At 42.0% G+C, this 19045-nt stretch overlaps 1 protein-coding gene across 3 annotated transcripts in view; it reads left to right on the forward strand.

Moving 5' to 3' along the window:
* nek7 (NIMA-related kinase 7) overlaps nucleotides 1–17696 on the forward strand; it is a 76898-nt gene extending 59202 nt beyond the window's left edge. For all 3 annotated transcript variants that reach the window (XM_072660016.1, XM_072660015.1, XM_072660017.1), the window contains 2 exons: nucleotides 12043–12156; nucleotides 14777–17696. In XM_072660016.1, the coding sequence (XP_072516117.1) occupies nucleotides 12043–12156; nucleotides 14777–14887 (225 nt within the window). In that variant the 3' untranslated portion in view covers nucleotides 14888–17696. The remainder of the gene's footprint in view (nucleotides 1–12042; nucleotides 12157–14776) is intronic.
* Nucleotides 17697–19045: the final 1349 nt, after the last annotated feature.

Consider the following 19045-nt stretch of genomic DNA (forward strand, 5'->3'; position numbering starts at 1 on the left):
TCGGCTCCTCCGTTCCATGTATTCAGATTTTAATGTGTTGCTTTAGTGAATTAATTTGACTGGGGTATGTACAGCCGCGGAATGCACATGTTAAAGATGCTGAGGGAGCGTTGAGGGTGAGAATTGCGCCGGTTGGCGAACCGTTCAGGTTTTGATAAGCTGTCTTTCCCCTGTTTTACTAATGAAGCATAAAACCTGGAAATGCAGCATTCGTTACTCTGCCGTGTTGTTTTGTTTGTTTGTTTTTGTTTTTTTGTAGACAAATACACAAACACAGCGTTGGTAAAGCGCATCTCCTCGTAATTTGTCTTACAAAGCAGGCAAATCTTCTCTGTTGGTTCGGGAAGAGGACGAAAGTGGGCTGTTTTTTTAACCAGGCGCCACGTGTGGTCGTCGCGCTCGCAGAGTCGCTGCCAAAATGGGGACTTCTTTGGCGGATGCCTTTTTGATTTTGTTTCCGGCGTCTTGCGCGTGCGCCCCCGTTTTATTAATATATCATTAAAGTATGACTCTGGAAGAAAACTGGTGGGATGGAATAAAGTTTTTTTTTTTTTTCTTCCCCTCCCCCCACGTTTGAATTATTGCTGGGGCTGCAACCTACGCTGCAGCTCCTAAGAGAGGGGCCACGTGGAGCCCCCACTCCGGTTTTAATTGACATGCAGAGACTGAGGCGTGACAGAGGAAAAAGAAAGGAAAATGTGAAGCTAATGGCGTGCTTTTTTAGTTTTTACCCCTCAGTCCTGGCTGAGACCAAGTGAATGCACTGTCCAGCTGTAGCTGTGTTTGTATCCTCGTGTTCTGTGTGTGTGTGTGTGTGTGTGTGTGTGTGTGTGTGTGTGTGTGTGTGTGTGTGTGTGTGTGTGTGTGTGTGTGTGTGTACATGCACCCAGTTGTGTCTCGTTGTGCTTGCTGTGTCTTTTCTCTCTCCTTTTTTTTTTGGTGTGTGTATGTAAGTATGTATGTATGTCTGGCAGTGTGTACATGTGTGTGCACACGTGCATTCCCCTGCCACACACACACATGTGCACACGTCTTTGTGTGGGTGTGGTACCTTTGAAGAGGTGGAGCATAATGTGTGTGTATTTTAGTGTGGTAGTCCGTGCACACTAAAGCTTTTGAGAAGGAAGAGTGTGTAGTGTAAGTGTGTCTGTATGTGTATATTTGTATTTGTGTGTGTGTGTGTGTGTGTGTGTGTGTGTGTGAGAGAGAGAGAGAGATAGATAGTGAGTGTGTGTTCGCGCTGTTGCGCCACCGTGCTCCAGCAGCAGCAGCCCCGCAGACAGACAGCAGGCCAGCGTGGAGCAGGGTGTGTTCTGCTGTGGAATAGCAATGAGGAGAGCTGCTGGGCTCCGGGGGTCAGGGAGCAAGTCAATCATCTCAACCATCGCCCGGCGCACCGAATCAAATTAGCCTGAAAAATTCAGGGGCCAGGAGCACGGGGCGAGCAGCTGTCAGGGCCAGGAGCACCCAGGCACTAATGAACCAGATGAATAGTGCAAAAACTCCAAAATAAAAACAGGACAGTTGACATTTTTCATCTGTCAGAAGCAGAAGATGCATGAAAATACTGTGGTCCTTGTTTAACCCTTTGCTGGCTGCAGCTGCCACTACTGCTGCTGCTGTACCACCCCCCCACCCCACTCCCACTGCCACAAAGCGCACACACCTTACCTCAGCATGTGCATACACACACAAACACACACACATACACATACAACCAGGCAAACACAGAAAGCTGTGTTGGGAGCGCATGTGCTAACAACACCCCCCCCCCCCCCCCCTCCTTTCCTAAAACCGCTCCCCTCGCCTTACAGGTACACACACACACACACACACACACACACACACACACACACACAAGAACTAACTACATTTAGCTTACATTAAACAGAGCTCTGCAGAACGCAGCACACTGTAATTATCCCGAGGAGCTCTTTGCAAGAGCAGCGGCGTATTGAACAGAGCCAGATGTTGCAGTAAAACAGCAGCGTATTCCTCTGCATACTCGTAGGTACACTCGAGAAATCTGCGTCTTTCCCATCTGCAGCAGTCTTTTTGGAGGCTGCTGTTGGTGTGGACGTATGTACTGGTGCATCTCAAAAAATGTGATTATTGTGAAAGTTTATTTTTGTTCAACATTTTATTCAAAAAGGTGAAACTATCACATTTTGTCTTCATTACACATAAAGTGACATATTTCCAGCCAATCTCTTTGTTTACTTTTGGAGTTGGAGTAATTTACTATTTAAATGGATAAATAAATACCATGTATCTCTCAGTCTAGTTCAGCCCACACAAACACAAATGCATGGAAGTTCAGACCAGAAGACAGCTCACATTTGCCATAACTACTACCAAGTAGTTTGTGGACAGTGACATCACTGTACGTGATTGACCAGCCAACTCTCCTGACCTGAACTTCCAAAAAAAAAAAACTATGGGGTGTTTTCAAGAGGAGGATGATTCACCCAACCCAGCAGTACAGGTGAGCTGGGCTTCAATAACATCTCAGCTGTGCCACGAGCTGATTGCCTCCATGCTGGTACTGATGCAGTATTAAAGGAGCCCCCAGCCAAGTGTTGAGTGTATAAATAAACATATGTGTCATAACGTCATAACCATTTCCTGTTTGAGCTCATTAAATATTGTAATAATGTGATACTGGATTTCTGATTTTCATGAGCTATAAGCCATACTGCTCAAAAGTGTCACGCTACTTTTTAATTTCATTTAAATTATGAACAAAAACTTATATTCAGTTTATTAACACCTATAAACACAGTCCTCTAGTCTTAGACCCAGTCTAGACCCAGTATGCTAATACACAGCAAAGTAAAAATCCCCGAAAGAAGGGTCCGCCTCTGCATTAGTGGTCCTCATGGTTTTTCTTACAGTACAACTTCAAGTTTAATCTAATGTCTTTTTATTGGGAACAGCCCCAAATCTTCCCCATGTCTTTTTTGCTAATTATTTTTGCTAATGTTTATAATCTTAAATCAGTCAATAATAACTTCTAAAGGATGCTGAGAAGAAAGTTACAGTGCAAAATAAAGCTTTCCCATGTAGCTACCCCGATAGTCTTTACGCAAAGCTGACTGCAGTGCATCATATCTTGCAGATGCCGATCAGCAGCTTCATATAGCATTCACATCAACCATCAGAATAGGGGAGAAAATCTCTGGGTTTTTGAGCATGATTGTTGGTGTCAGACGGGCTGTTCGAATTTTTCTGTTACCGTTGATCTCCTGAGATTTTCATTGAGGTTTTTACAACAGTCTCTAGAGTTTACGCAGAATGGTGCAGTGGTGGTTTGAGCCGACGGCAAGGCTGTCACACCACGTCAAACATTAAAGTGGATGGGCTACAACAGCAGAAGACCACGTCAGGTTTTAGTACTGTCAGCCAAGAACAGAAAGCTGCAGTGGGAACAGGCTTACCAAAACTGGACAGTTGAAGACTGGTAAAATTCAGCCTTGTTTCATGAACCTTGTTTTTTGCTAAGGTACACAGATGGGAGGGTCAGAATCTGGTTCCAACAGCTTGAATCCATGAACCCAGCCGACCCTGTGTCAACAGTCTAGGCTGGTGGAGGTGGTGAGATGGTGTGGGGAAGGGTTGTGTTTCTGGGTACACGTTGGGTCCGTTAACACCAATCAATGCTGACCATGTGAGGCCCTTCATGGTCACAATTTACCCATCTTCTAATGGCTGTGAAGTCATGAAGCAAAAGTCTTCTCACACTGGTTTAATGAACATGACAATGCCTTCAGAGTCCTTCAGTGGCTTTCCCAGTCCCCATTGGATCTGAATCCAGTAGAACAGCTTTGGGATATGGTAGAAAGGAAGATTTGCAGCATGCCAACATGGAGCAGAATTTTAATGGGATGTTTTTGGAAGGCAGAAGGAAGTCCCGTACCCGGTGTTGGTATAGCTGGACATTTTGTTATGCTTTATTTATTGTTTTTATTTAGTTAAGTGAAGTATTTTTAATATTTAGTGTAACCTGTTGATGCTGTCATGCTGTTGGCTATATTACGGTGGTGGAGAGGTGGTGAATGACCTCGTGAGTTGGCCCAGTGTGGTCTGGCTGTGTGGTAGCTCCAGTTGCGCTGTGACTGGGCTGGTGAGTGGTTAGAGCGAAGCTAGCAGTGGCTCCTGAGAAAAACACTGCTCCGCTCGGCTCCGCTCAGCTCGTCACAGCTCCTCCCAGCCAGCTCTGCTCCACAGCCCCTCTCTCCTCTCCTCCGCTCCGTCACTGACAGCCCAGACTGCCATGCAGTCTCGCTCTGACACTCTCTCTGTCTGTCTCTCTCTCTTTCATTTTAATTGAGTTCTCGGCTAGTCTGCTTATGCCTCTCCATGTGTGCGGTTTTGTGTGTGTGTATTGTTTGCATCTGGAAAGCTTTTTCACAAACGTCCTTGTACTAACCCCACTGTTTCTCACTTGTTTTTGGCATTTTCTTTTTCAACAGTGTTTTTTTCTGTAATGTTGTTGAGTTTGAGTTGCATTCCTTCCTTGCTTGACAAACTTGTCCACTACAGTATTTGGCCACTTCATCAGTTTTGTTCGTTTTGTTCAGTTTTGTTCGTTTATATAAGCCTTTTTATAAGCATTTATATACACTTTGCAGCCATTATTGACTTATCATTATTGTGAATACGCTGACATGCTGACTTTGTTTAAAACAGTGGATTAATTGATTGATTTAAACATTTTTATATTCCAATGTTTTATTAGTCCAATGCTCTTTAAAATATGATATCAAAATATTAGGGCTACCCCTTGTTTTTAATGAACTCTGCCCATTTTATCAGCTCCACTCACCATTTAGAAGCACTTCTGTATTTACAGACTGTAGTCCCTCTAATTCTCTGCATTCCCTTTCACTCTGTTCTTCAATATCTTCAGAGCAGATATTATTTGGATGGTGGATCATTCTCAGCAATGCAGTGACTCCACTGCAATGGTGGTAACATGTTAGTGTGTGTTGTGCTGGTATGAGTGGATCAGACACAGCAGTGCTGCTGGAGTTTTTAAACCCCTCAGTTTCTCTGCTGGACTGAGAACAGCCCACAAACCAGAAATATCCAGCCAATAGCATCCTGTGGGCAGCATTCTGTGACCCCTGATGAAGAACTAGAGGATGACCAACAAAAACTGTGCAGCAACGGATACTGTCTCTGACTTTACACCTACAAATGGATCAACTAGGTAGGGGTGTCTAGTAGTGTGTGTTACACTGGTACAAGTGGATCAGACACAGCAGGGCTGCTGGAGTTTTTAAACACTGGGTCTACTCTTAACACACAACCACCATGTCAGTGTCACTGCAGTGCTGAAAATGACCCACCAACCAAATGACACCTCCTTTGTGGTGGTCCTGTGGGGAGCTGACCAAATGGGATGAAATTCTCGTATGTGGTGAGTGGAGCTGATAAAATGGGCAGAGTTCATTCCAAACCAGGGATGGCTGTTATATTCTGATACGACTGTGTGTTTATGTCCATGGTATATCTAGTTGTCTTTAAATGGCTAATTTGACCATCATTCTTTGGACAATATATTTTAACAAGCCTACTGTTTACTTTTTGTTTGCTGAGTTTCCGCAGACATGTCCTTCATCCAGAAAAAGTGAAGTTGGCACTCCACAATTCGCTTGCAGCAGTAGTGCTTATGAATATTCTGAATATTCTGAACACCCTGAAGTTTGTGAAATATTCACTCGAAGCTCTGCACTTCTGAGGCGCTGATACATGTGATCATATTTTTATCTCTAAAGACTGGGCCGGAGCGATAGGGCGATGCCATCGGTTATTGGCGATGACTGACATGTGACATAATGACGATCATCTTAAAAGGAGATAATTTGTATGTCAGAAAAGAGAACTGATGGAGAAGTGGAGAAGACCTGTTTAAATATGAAGTGATATGCTTATGTCTTGTATTCCCTTTTACTGTTAAACCAGTAGATTATTACAGGTATCAATAAGCCATTAGGCGACAATATTTCCAGTCTGTCTGGGGTTTTCCGAGGCTGCTACACCATCTGACGGAAATCCTTTGCATTTTCCGTACAGCGTGATCGCTTGGTTCAGTAAATTCATCAGAACATAAGCCCACTTCATGATAAACACCTTGTGTTTTGTAATCTGTGAAGCGCATGGACGTGGCTTCAGAACTAAGCCTTAGAGTTCAGGTTTTACTTTCATGTCTAGTTCAGTTAACCTCACACTTTTCCTAGTTACCTTCATTCTCTTCCGCTGCTCCTGCAACTGTGGTGTGTTTACACACAAGGGCAAGCATAAGTTGCAAGATGAAATGTTCTATTGATTTGAGAACTTGAGCAGAGCTGTGGAAGCTGTTACCAAGCATTACCAATAGAGTGGGATGCTCTGGAGCAGCCAGACATGAGCCTAGGGTTACCAGGTTGGCCAGTGCCAAGCATCAGCTAGAGGGGTATAAAGCCCCCCTGCTTAGGCCTATGGGGCAGTAAAAAAACTGGATTTTCTGGAGTGATGGAACTTCATCCAGTACCTCTGGGATGAATTGTAGTGGCGTTTGTGATCCAGATCCGGTCAACCAAAAACAGTATCTCACCAGTGCTTCTATGGCTGAATGCAGTTAACTCCTCACAGCAGTGTTCCACAAACCAGTGAAAAGACTTCCCAGAGGAGTAAGGCTGTTACTGCAGCTGAGCTTCTATCTTTATAGAACGTTTGACCATATGTTGTATATGAGGAAGGAAAGAGGGTGGGCCATACTAGGCTCAGATTTTTACTCATGTCACCAAGTGTGGCGGGGCGAGCTCTATGATATTCTAATGATACATCGATATTTGGCTGCTGTAGATGTTCTTCAAACAAACAACAAAAGGGCTCTGAGCTCATGGCTTTTATTATCAACAGGTGTTCGTAGGTGAGCTCTCAGGGCTTTGGGGGCTTGCCTGTTGTGTTCTGTTGCAAATCATTCGCTGGCCTGTTTATTATAGTGATTTGCTTTGAAACCTTGAACTGTTTTGAGATTAGTGCGAGGTCACTGCGATGTGCCTTAGCTATGGAGTATGTATTACCAAGCAGCACTTCTACAATGCTAAGATCAGCTTGGGGGTAAAGACGAGCTCAGTTTTTTTCCTTTCCTCGTCTGGAAACACCAAATGCCATTGGGTTTCTGTTGTCTGGAAGGGAACTGCTTGACTGAATGAGACAGACATGTAACGTGTGTGTGTGTGTGTGTGTTTTAAGGTGGCCTTAGGCATGTGTTACCTGCCTATGGTGGAAGCAGTCCGAGAAATGTGTGTTTTGGGACGTCCGCTTTAGCGAGCTCCTGTTCCGAGTTAAAGTGCTCAGTTGTAGTTCAGGTGTTGCTTTGTTTCAGGGGGCAAAAGCCAACATAAAAGCAGCGTGAATACCATTAGGGATGCAGACCTGAGTGATTGTGTGAGCCCTTGCTTCCTGTAAATAAGAGCACTGGGTCTGCGCCGTATCTCGTTTGTCAGTTATGCTCGCAACATTGTCAGCAATATGCAAATGAGCCATCCAACGATTGAGACTTTTTACATTTATTTATTTATTTTTATTGGTTGACCACTGTAAGCATCCTGACCAACTGAAAAGCTTCCAGATGTGTTTTCTATGTTTCATGCTTTATACTACAACAACAACAACACACACACTCTTCTACTCTAAAGTAACCTTTCTTATGTTACTTATGTTACATGATGAACTGGCACATTTAACTGCGGCAGCTTACTTGATTGTAGTTGACATGGATTAAACTAAGCATTCAAGTGTGTCTGTATGTGTTTCAAATGGGGTGGCCAATATGACAGCATTATATCGTATCATGATAAACTTTATCGTGATGCACAATATACCCTTCAGAGCATATCGTTGATATCAGTGCTGAAATGACTCTAGTCAAAGCAGTAAAAGTGTTTTCCTCTGTCTTTACTTTGGGAGGGTTGGCTCTATATTTTTAAATATAGCTTAAGTTTAACAAATAAATTATTATACTTTGTAATAAAATTATGCTTTTTAGTTTTTAGCAAGTTGTGACTTATTGCATCTTGTTAATTAGGAAATTTGTTATTACAAATAGGACCTGTACGAGACATTTTACTCCTTAATACATCACAGGATATACCAACTGCTTCAAGGTGGAGTATACAACACTAGGTGGAATATTTATTATATTTATACACCTGTTGCACATGAGGTCCAAACAGTGGTGTGAACTGAACTGTGATCTACAAACTTCTATTACCAAAGAATAGCCCCACCAGTTTGTTACTCAGTAATACACCTTAGAGTGTGATAAGCTTAGTTTCAGTAGAACGGTTAAATGGTGGTGTGTCTAGGGGTGCACGGTTGTCCAGGACTGGTATTCAACATTTAATCAGTTAAATGTACCTTTGTTTGATCTGTGTAATGGTTTTATGATGTAAATAATGTAACCAAGCCGAGAACATGCACATTGCCGTTAATGCAACAGTACACCCGGAACACCAACAAATTTACTAATTGCAATTAGTTGTGTTTGGCTCCGTAGCGTGTGCGACACTCGCTAAAAATAGGCACAATGCCTATTTTCTAGACTCACGCAGGTTGTGCGAATGCTAACCTGTTAACATGGTCGCCGAAATAAAAAGCAAGACGTTCCACACTCTTCCCGCCATGCGCAGGTAGCATGGGAATTATAATTATATTATAATATTGGCCCTAGATTTGTTCATTTCATTTTGGGCGCACCATCAGTGTAGTCTGATCCGCTTCCATAATGACTTCCTGAAAAGGGTAGGGATTCTGAGAAAGTGTTGGTTCTTCTAACAGACTCTGTGAAATGTATTCCTGAGCTAAGCTTTACTCGAGGCTGTAGCACTTAAAAATCTTAACATCATAGGTTCAGTAGGCTGTGTCTCAGCTGCCTGGCGTCTCACTCGAACGGAAGGCAGTCATTCGGTGATGTCTGTTATTTATTGTCCCGCAACTCCAGCCAGTCTGTCAGCTACTGCTTGATGAAGATTGAGTGGCTCCGCTTGGAGTGTTTTGGATGTGTGTGTGTGTGTGTGTGTGTGTGTGTTTGTGTTTGTGTTAGAGAGATAGAGAGTGAGAGGAAAAGAGATTGTGAGGCAGTGTGTGTGGTGTGTGCATGAGAAACTTCTAGGAGTCAGGATGAAACCTTAGCCAAGCCACAAAGCTAGCCAGGTTCTTGAGGCTCATTCTAAACCCTGCAGCTCCACCCATGTGGTATTATATCAGATGTTCCAGTTCTGTGGTATTGCTCTCAGAATCACACGGTATTGTCTAGCACTCACATAAAATCTTAAATATCTGAAATGTCAAGCTTGTTGAAAACTTAATGTTACAGTGGCTCCAGTGTTTGTACCGCTCTAGATAAGTCTGGGTGTTTGTACAGTTACTAAAACACAGTCGCGACCGTATGTTAGGAATGCATTAACATGGAAATTGGACTGATGCCAATATTTGCAATTCTCTAATGCACATATCTGCCAATACTGATGTCCAACACACAAACCTGTATGAGTGTCGTTGGTTTCATTTCAGTTGGTTTAGTTTCTGCCTTCATCAAGGTGAATGGGTCTGAATGATTGTTGTAAGCTACTGAGACCATTTGTGTAAATGTAGATCTTTCCGAAATAGATGTACAGCAACCAACCTAATTTCTGTGGACTGTTAGAAAGTTGAAAAGTACCATGAGCCACAGTCTAAGATTTGCGTTGTAAATGGCAATCGTCGGGGACCAAGCACTGCAAATCTTATTAATATACTACAGTTTTAAAATGACCAGTATTTATAATTGGTGATGTGCTCTTAAAGAGGGATGTCTGACAAGGTGTTTGTGTGCTTAGGAATACCTTTTAGACATGTGTTTTTTTTATTTTCATAGTTATTGAGCTCAGTTAAATAAGTAATCCGTAGCAATTACAGTATTTCAGTGTTCGTTTTTAAGGTTAAACAAAATTCTTCTACAAATGATGCAGAATCGAAAGAAGTTAAACTTTCAAATAAATAATTAATGTAATCAAATTATTAACATGAAACAAATAGCCATTATGATAGGAGTCACTTCCTTTACAGATTTCTTTACAATTCATTTTGTAATATCTATCAGCACAGTGTAATGCAAAACCATGTAAAGGACACATGATGCTGGCTTAACATAACCAGTAGCTAAGTAAGTATTAAACTAGCATAATACTAGTATTGTTCTTAATCTTTCAGTAGGAATCTCTTCCTTTAAAAGTACCAAATGATAAAATTAGCTATTTTTTAATGAAAACAAATATTGGGTTGTTTTCAGAATTAAACATGAGTTTTTGCATCAGAGTAAGAGTAAGTGCTGCCGTGTCATCTCTGATCAAATGTTCGGCTTCCTCCACGTTTTGCATCTGGCCACATCCTTGTACAGTTTGCTACCTCGTACTCTCAAAGGTTCCTCTGTGCATATTTCCACCAGTTTGCAAGTAAAAGCTTTCCACGCACATCATCTCGGATTTATGGCGTTGCTAGGGAACGGCAGCTGTCTTATTAAAATCTGACAAATGACAAAGATGCTGAGAGAGAGAGAGAGAGAGAGAGAGAGAAACATCTGGAAAGGAAGTGACTCCTACCATAATGGCTATTTGTTTCATGTTGCATCCTTGTTGCAGTCACTCAGTCGAGTTGTTCATGGCAGGTTTGTTAAAGCGCGCTCTCATAGCTTCGCTGCACTTGCAGACTCATTAAGATCACTTGTCAGCTAGCCTGACTCACTGTCAAATAGGTGACCAAAAAAGATTGAAGAGACCAACAATTTAAGGCAAGACCTGTGATTTTATTGTGTAAATTCAAAGCACTAGACGCCGATCAGCCACAACAATAAAACCACCTGCCTAATATTGTGCAGCTCCCTCTTTTCCTCGCCACACAGCTCTGACCTTTTTAGACATGGTCTCCACAAGACTTCTGAAGTCCCTCTTGTGACATGGGGCTTCCAGGGATTGCATCAATGAGCCCTGGGGGCTCATGATTGGTGGTAATTCACCAGTTGTCCTTTCTAGGAGCTCCTTCGGACGGTTATGACCAATCAAGATCTGCCTAATGTTTCGATTTCAAGAACTTTTCACTTGCTGTCTAATATGTAGATCAGTGAAATAAGAAAATTAGTGTTACTCACTTCGCCTGGTTTTAATGTTATGGCTGATCAGTGTATATAAATGGATGAAATGACTGTCCCACCACTTGGTAGACTTATACTGAATTCAGAGTGGGGTGAGTGTGGCAGAAAACACAAAATGTCCATGGAACTAAATCTTGTGAAAGCCTTGTGATGCCACAGAGACAAGCATCTAGAGTCTCCTCAGCCCTGACGTCGAGGTGGTGAAATAAACCAAGGTGCCCGAGCTCCAAATGTCTAAAACAACTCAGTCCCTTGCCGTCATCAAACACCAACTGAAAACTCCTCTCTTTCAGTAAACACTCATTTCTGAAGTCTGTATTAATGTATTTAGATTTCAGATATTGTGTGTGTTGGTATTTAGGTATCCGGTATTGTGCATCTTTGTACCAGCGCTAGCTCTTGTGTCTGGCAGTGTCTTAGCTCCAGGGTATCCTTGCCAGTTCATACTAGCTAGGAGTACTTTCTAAGTGGACAGAGACATGCTTTTCTATGCCAGTGTGGATAGTGTGGGCAGCATCTGCTACATGCCACAAATATGTCTTTTGCACCTGTTTCAGGCGGAAATTGAACATGTGATGGATACAAAATTGGCACATAACTGCATAGGTCAAATACGCATATGCATATACCAAAGTATGGTTTTGGGACTTCAGAATTATAATTATGTATTGAGTTGAGTATACAAAACTGCTCACGTCATAGTCAAAACTCAAAATTACCAGTGATGTAAAGTGCTACAGCAAGAGCAGAATAAGAATGTCAAAGGAAGTATGATGTTTATGGGTTATAGAATCAGTTATTCTCTACATGCTGGAAAGTTGGATCCTTCAGAAAACTTATCATTTCCTTTCTTTCCCTTCTAGATGGCTGCTCTCCAGAGCCCATTTTATGGGGACAAGATGAACCTGTACTCCCTGTGTAAAAAGATTGAGCAATGTGACTACCCTCCCCTCCCGTCTGATCACTACTCAGAAGAGGTAAGACACTCAGATCACCCTTAAATAATGGCAGGGGCAAAGTATGCACTTTACTGTACTGAAGACTGTAGGGTCCTCTTACCTTGTAGGGTCAAAGTTTGTCAGTTGGGCTCCAGTCAGGTGTGCTCTAGCTTATTTGTAATGAAAACCTGCAGCCCCATCAGCCCTTTATAGATCAGACTGGTTACTCCTGTGCTGGTCAAGTGTCTTATAGTATTATTTGGTAAAGCTGGCCATTTGCAAAAGATTCAGTGTGCAGCTGAACTCAGTAACCAAACACCAAACAACCAACAAGTTTTTTTTTATTATCATTATTGGATACTGTAAGCAATCTAAGCGGTCTTAGACGCTCCAGATTAGTTTCTACAGGCAATTGGATTAAATGAATGAATAAATTGGCAAAAAATCAAATGATAATGATAGATTACTGACTCCAGGTGATATCAGGAGTATAAATCATTAGTTTAAAAAGGGAGATGCTAGGCTAACACACAGGACTTTGTCACCAATTTCATCTCTGTAAATACACGCCCAAAAACACTGTACGACATTTCAATTTCAGTTTTAGCGACAGTTTACTGCTTTGTCCTTTGTTTATGTTGCTTTTTGATGCAAATAAATTAAGATTTTATGTATTTACTAAAAATCTAATTATTGCGCTCTCTCCAGCACCGTGCAGGGGCATTCTTTGCAAAATCGTAGAGTAATGAGAAGTTGTCTTTAGATGCGAGAGTGTCAGTTTTATTTATACATGTGTTAACCATGCACTAGACTTAGAATCGACTAAGTCTAGTGTTTGTAGGCAAGGTTTAAATGGACAGTGGTGAAGTGGCATTTACTAACTATATCTTAGAACTATTATATGATTGGGTTGGGGCTTGTTAGAGGGCTCCAGGGTATTCTTGCCAGGAGTAGTACTTTCTAAGTGGACAAAGGCATGTTTTTCTATGCCAGTATGGATCCTGTGGGCAGCTTCTGCTAAATGCCACAAATGAAATATGCCTTTTGCACCTGTTTCAGGCGAAAATTGAACATATGATGGATACAAAATTGGCACTTTAAATCCAACACAGAAGTCTAGTGTTTGTAAGCAAGGTTAAAATGGACAGTGGCAAAGTGGCATTTACTAACTATATCTTAAAACTATTATATGATTGGGTTGGGGGTTGTTAGAGGGCTCCAGTTCTCCAGTCCTCCCAATTCTCAATTGGGAAGGAATCACGTGAAATAAGGCATTCACATGATCACATGATCAGCAAAGGTCATTTTGTACATAAATAACGCAGGACAGTCTGTATAAACCGTATTCAGTAACGGTGTACACAACTGTCTTTAACAATGACAGTTGAACGAAGAGTAACTTGTGTTGTACAGCCCTTGTATTATATTAATTTGCTGTGCTAGTAGTCATGTACAGTGCTTGTATTATTTTGTGCACATTCAGAAGCATTTGTTTCCCAGAATCATCCTGTAGATGCAGAACACAGACCCACATATGGTCAAATTCTGAAATGGGGGCAAAAAGCCTGGCTTTGCATTTTGCTGGGGGTTCCTAAACCCAGCTGTTGGGCTGTAACTCCTATATTCCTCACATGTTCCTATATCCGTACCTACCCTCCTCAGCACCTAATCCGAGGGCTCCCCACCATAGCAAGCCTCACCTGCAGGCAGCTTGAGTCATTATTCCCCATTCATGAGATTTGCTCTCCATCACTTCGGTACTGCAGATCCTCTTATTCACTGCCCCCCTCCCCTTCCGAACACCCCCCCCCCCTGCACCCCACCCCCCGCCCCCCAACACACACACACACACACACCCTTTCCCTCCAGCGGAGACAGAGGGCCTGCATCCTCCCCTGTCTGCGTGTAAACAATGCTCCTGAAGGCGAATGGCAAAAAACTGTCAGCCACTCATCTTTGGTGTGTCATTTACCGTCTCCTTGCTTCTCACCTGACAGACAACCCCTTTCCCCATCAAAAATTCTGCACCCCCCACCCCCCTTGCATCTTTTTTCACCGAGCATATGAATATTTTACATATCTGCATCCTGATTTGCCCCCCTCTCCCCCCCACCACCCCCCAGCCTCCATATTTTTCCTCCACTAATTCTGTGACTGGCTGGATTTGCATTTCACATGCCGCGCTGATTAGGAGACGGCGCGCCGTGCAGCACCAGCCAGGCCTCGGCTCGAAAGAGCCGGTTGCCATGGTGATCAGGGATTGGGGGGATACTTCTTCCTTCCTTTCTCTTTGCTCCTTTTCTTTTTTTTTCCCCCTTCCTTCCATTTCGCTTTTAATGATGCCGGTCGTTGTGGCTGAGGTCGCGTCTCACTTTCTTTCCGTGGCTTATGACTGTGAATTTTGGGGATTGTGTGTGAGGCGGTTAAACGAGCATGAGGAAGGCTTTAAGACTGGAAGCTGGAAGAGGTGGCATTGCCTCGAGCCGGTTTCCTGGCTGTTAGAGGAGAAGTGTGGCCACAAATACTCGGCATTTCACTTTATCCAGGTTTTTCCTTATTTTGATAAAATGATTGATTACTGAAATGTGGAATGAGTTGTAATTCTCCCCTCTCTGTTTCTCTCTCTTTCTCTCTGCTTTTTCTGTCTCCCATCCCTCAGCTGAGAAAGTTGGTAGATATGTGCATCAACCCGGACCCAGAGAAGCGGCCCGACATCACCTACGTGTACGGCATCGCCAAGCACATGCACGCTCTGACGCTCGCGAACTGAGTCCATTACCCAGCCTCTCCGTCTGCTTGCTCCTCCGCTGTACGACCCACTCTGGGATGACGTCCTGCCAGCCTTTTTTTTTTCATTTGTAGAAGTCATGTAAACTGCTCCTTTGCTCAATCACATAATAGCGTAACCACCAAGTAAGAGTGAGAGTGCCTCAAAACGCTGAGCCACAAATACCAAAGATATCAATACACACAGAGCACCCAAAAAATACTGACTCACTTGCATAGAGTTAAAAACAAAAACCAAAAAAAAAACTGTGCTGAAGATGACCACAATATGTGCATGTACTTTTTACCATGGGTGCTTACCTGTTGGTTACCCATTTACCAACTAAAACTGAATATGCAAGAGTAAATAGCAAAAAATGAACAAAAGAGTGCCTAAACACAGAAGAAACCCGCAGCCTTAAAGCTAAAGTCTTGCTGTTGCACTGTTTTGGTTATTGGTACAGATGATGCAACACCCTGATCACTGAATGTAAATTTACCTCTGTTAGAGAGGAAGGGTTTGTTCCCCCCTTTTCTTATTTAAAAAGAAATTGTAGGTTAGATATGCTTTGCATGGTCCCATGACACTCCTTGCAAAACCATCTCACAACAAGTTTTATAAAAAGGCAGAAAAGCTCCCTTGGTCTCTATAAAAGTCAACTGAAATTCCCCTAAAAAGCTTCCCCATTTGAACAGCTAGAGGCTTCTAGTTCTATTAAAAGCGAATGAAGTCATTGTGGTATTTGTTGCAGGTTGCATGAGCTTCATAGCTAATCCCGTGCCTTAGCGAGTGCTTACACTGCACTGTTGTGTTCCTTCTGCGTTCTTAACAAAATCTTTTTTTTTCATTTTATTCTTTTTTCTTTTTGGCTCTGTTCTGTTTTTAATCAACTCTTAAATCCTATTGGTTTTATTGGCTAAATATAGGCAGTCGTCTGTTATTACTCTTAGGTTAAGCAGTTGCAGAGTTTACGTAAACAACTACACTAGAAGAGAGGTGCTTTTAATGGTTTTTTGAACCATGTCATAGAAGAACCACTTTTGGTTCTGTAAAGAAACAAATGTCAGAAATTGGAAGGTTCTTTAAACATACACACCTGTATTACAAACAGGGTTCTTTATGAAAGTGTTTGTTCTGTGGCATCCCTCAAAGAACCATTGAGCCCCTTTTGTATTTAAAAGTGTAGAAGTACAAAAGCGGTTGAATGACAGTGATGTGATGATGGATTAGTTCTGATAACGGACACGAGAGAATGTGACAAATGGCTTGACAGTCGTAACATGAATTGTGGTTATCTGAAATGAACGGATCTTTGATGTAATGAAGTCTTTTTTTTGTTTGTTTGTTTCTTTTTTTGTCCCACTGTTAAAGACTGTCCTGCCAGCGTGGACCTTAACTGAAAAAAGCGTGGATGATAAAGTGCCTTTTCTCACCTAAACCAAAACATGAGCAGTGTTCAGAGCAGTGTGTCTGTCCAGCGCATAATAAGACAATGTGTTTTTGTCTTAATGTTTGCAGCACTGGGCTGTCGGTCTTTTTTCCTTTCTTTTTTTATTATTAGTTGTTTTTTTTTAAGCTTGTTTACAAGCAATATTAGTCTTGAAAGCGAAGCTCTGTCTGTCAGAGGTACATTTACAAAATCTTGGTTAGCGATTGCTTTGTCACGCTTCTTGAAAAGCTTCTGTAGAATATTCCATTTCAACCACACTTCGCCCCATTGCGACTCAGTTCTCTGGTCTTTTGTGCCGCTTGTTAAAAGTGCTTGATGAAGTGGTTTGTGATGCGTCACGGACGTGGATATAAAGATTACACGAGCGTCTGAGGTCGGGCTTTACGTTTGTAACAGTTATATAGTCTACCACCCTTCTCATATAGTGAAATTATTGATTTGCTGTGCTAGTATTCATGTAAAATGGTATTTGTTTTAACAGAGTAGTTCGGAGCATTTAAGTGTTTACCTTTTATTGTTATATTTAGCTTTAATCAGTTCATAACTTTTTTTTTTTTTTTTTTTTTTTTTTTTTTTTTGGTCGTTGTTTTTCCCTTGTATTGTTAACGCAGTAACAGAGTTGACTCTTGTTGCCTTCTGTAAACGTATTTATCATGATATTAAACTCTGAGGCAGAGGGTCGGGTTGAGGAATTGTCACACAGGGTGTGCGTAGAATGGCCGAGGCGTCTGTAGTGCTCGTTAAAGAGGTCGGACTGTGTGTGTGTGTGTGTGTGTGTGGTTTGTTTGTTTGTTTGTTTGTTTTTTAGGTTCCAGTGCCTCTCCAGCGGGATTCATGGTGATGTGTTTACAAACGAAGCCTCTGCGAAACTTGACAGCGAGTGTGTTGTGGACTGATCTGCTGTTGGCTATCCTCAGTGTCACATTCGTAGCCGGGTCACGTTCACCAGTGCAATGTTGTGGAACGCTGAGTGCAGAGGTACCATTCATACAAGTGGATATATACACCCCTATTCCGGATGACAAAGCCGCCTGTTCTATAAACAAAACATACAGCTGAACGTTGCACAGCATAATGCCCTGCCGAACGTGCCCCAGTCATTACTCTTTTTGCTTACACCCAAATCATTTTGGGGTGGGGAGGAAAGACACCTGTTATTTATTTATGTTGGGTTTTTTGTTTTCTTCTCTTTTATTTTCAATGGATCAGTTGAACATTTACATGTCTAACATTCAAGATGCACATTAATACTTTCTACGCTAACTGAAAATAAAATAAAAATTTAATTCCTTTTATTGCATGATAATGGAGTTCTTTTGTGACAATCTAAACCAGGGATGGGCAAAACCGGTCTTGGAGGGCAGGATTCCTGCACCATTTTTTTGCTTTTCCTGCTCAAGCACACCTAATTTAACTCGCCTGTTAATTGCCAGGGTTAGTAGGTCTAGAGCAGGGAAATTAGCAAACCATGCTAGACTCCGGCCTCCGTTGCCCTCCCCTGATCTAAACTTTTATCTTTCAAAGGCCAATTACGCAAATTCTGTTCATGCGAACAATGCCTCCAACACTAGGATGTCTCCTAGCATGATGGTGAAAACTAGCCAGCCCCCTCCTTGTTTCCAACTGCCACTGGTGCAGCATCGCTAGGTGGCCTGTGCGTTAAGAGGAAAGCGTGGCTCCCCAGCTTCGATACTACAGCTAACGGACACCTGTGCTGATCAACATCACACTGGGAGTGATGTGGAGAGGAAGTGCTATCAGCCCACCCCTGAGAGAGCAAGACCAATTGTGCTCTCTCTGAAACTTGCTGCTGATGGCAAACCCTGCAGTTCCCCATATAAAAAAGTAAAACTGCCAAAAAAAACAAAATCACTGACTAAATCACATGACATCCATGACGAATTATACTATTCTGAATAATAACCTTTAAATATCTCTGAACCGCCAGTGGTTTCTGGCTTTCCCCCCCACACTGTTACAACTGTTACAACTCAGACAGTTTACTTCATTTTTCATACAGTTTCCGATTAGCAATCCTTGAGGTGTAGTAAAAGTCAAGGAGCATAAGGGGGATAAGTACTGACAATTTCTTATGATTTGCTCAGTGAAATAATGTGTGTTTTTAAATACCCACTACTTTCACTTCTTCTCTTCACTTTTTAGTCATGTATTTTCTTATTCATTTATGTTGGCAACAGCATCTGGATTGCTTTGGTTACATATACGACTTTTGAGGGTTATGATCAGATCAAAGGAGAAGAACAACACACACCAAACTTTAGTTCCTGTGCTAAAAGGGGCTGAATATCCCAAGATGTTCTCCTGTAGTTACTCGGGCCTTAAATAGTTTGGTTGAGCTGCTACTTTTTAAAAGGTTCTTATGCTCACGTTTACAATTACGTCACTACAGTAACTATATTTTGTCATGAGTATGGCTTTGAGCTACTCTCATCACCTCTGTGCTTCAGTGCCAGTGTACTGGTATTGTTTTCTTATATAAAAAAAATAATACAAAATTAAATGAATAGTCCTTTCTGATGGTTTTTGTGTTTTTTTTCCTACAAGATACTGTACAAGATTCTCTTTGTTAATACTCCGAGAATATCAGAATATTGAATTTAAGCAAAACCTGGCACACAACAACGTTTTACAAAATTGAACATATAATTGATGTGTTTACTAACAAAATAAACGCTCATTTCTTGCTTGTG

This window comes from Salminus brasiliensis, chromosome 17 (genome assembly GCF_030463535.1).
Source record: "Salminus brasiliensis chromosome 17, fSalBra1.hap2, whole genome shotgun sequence".
Lineage (NCBI taxonomy): Eukaryota > Metazoa > Chordata > Actinopteri > Characiformes > Bryconidae > Salminus > Salminus brasiliensis.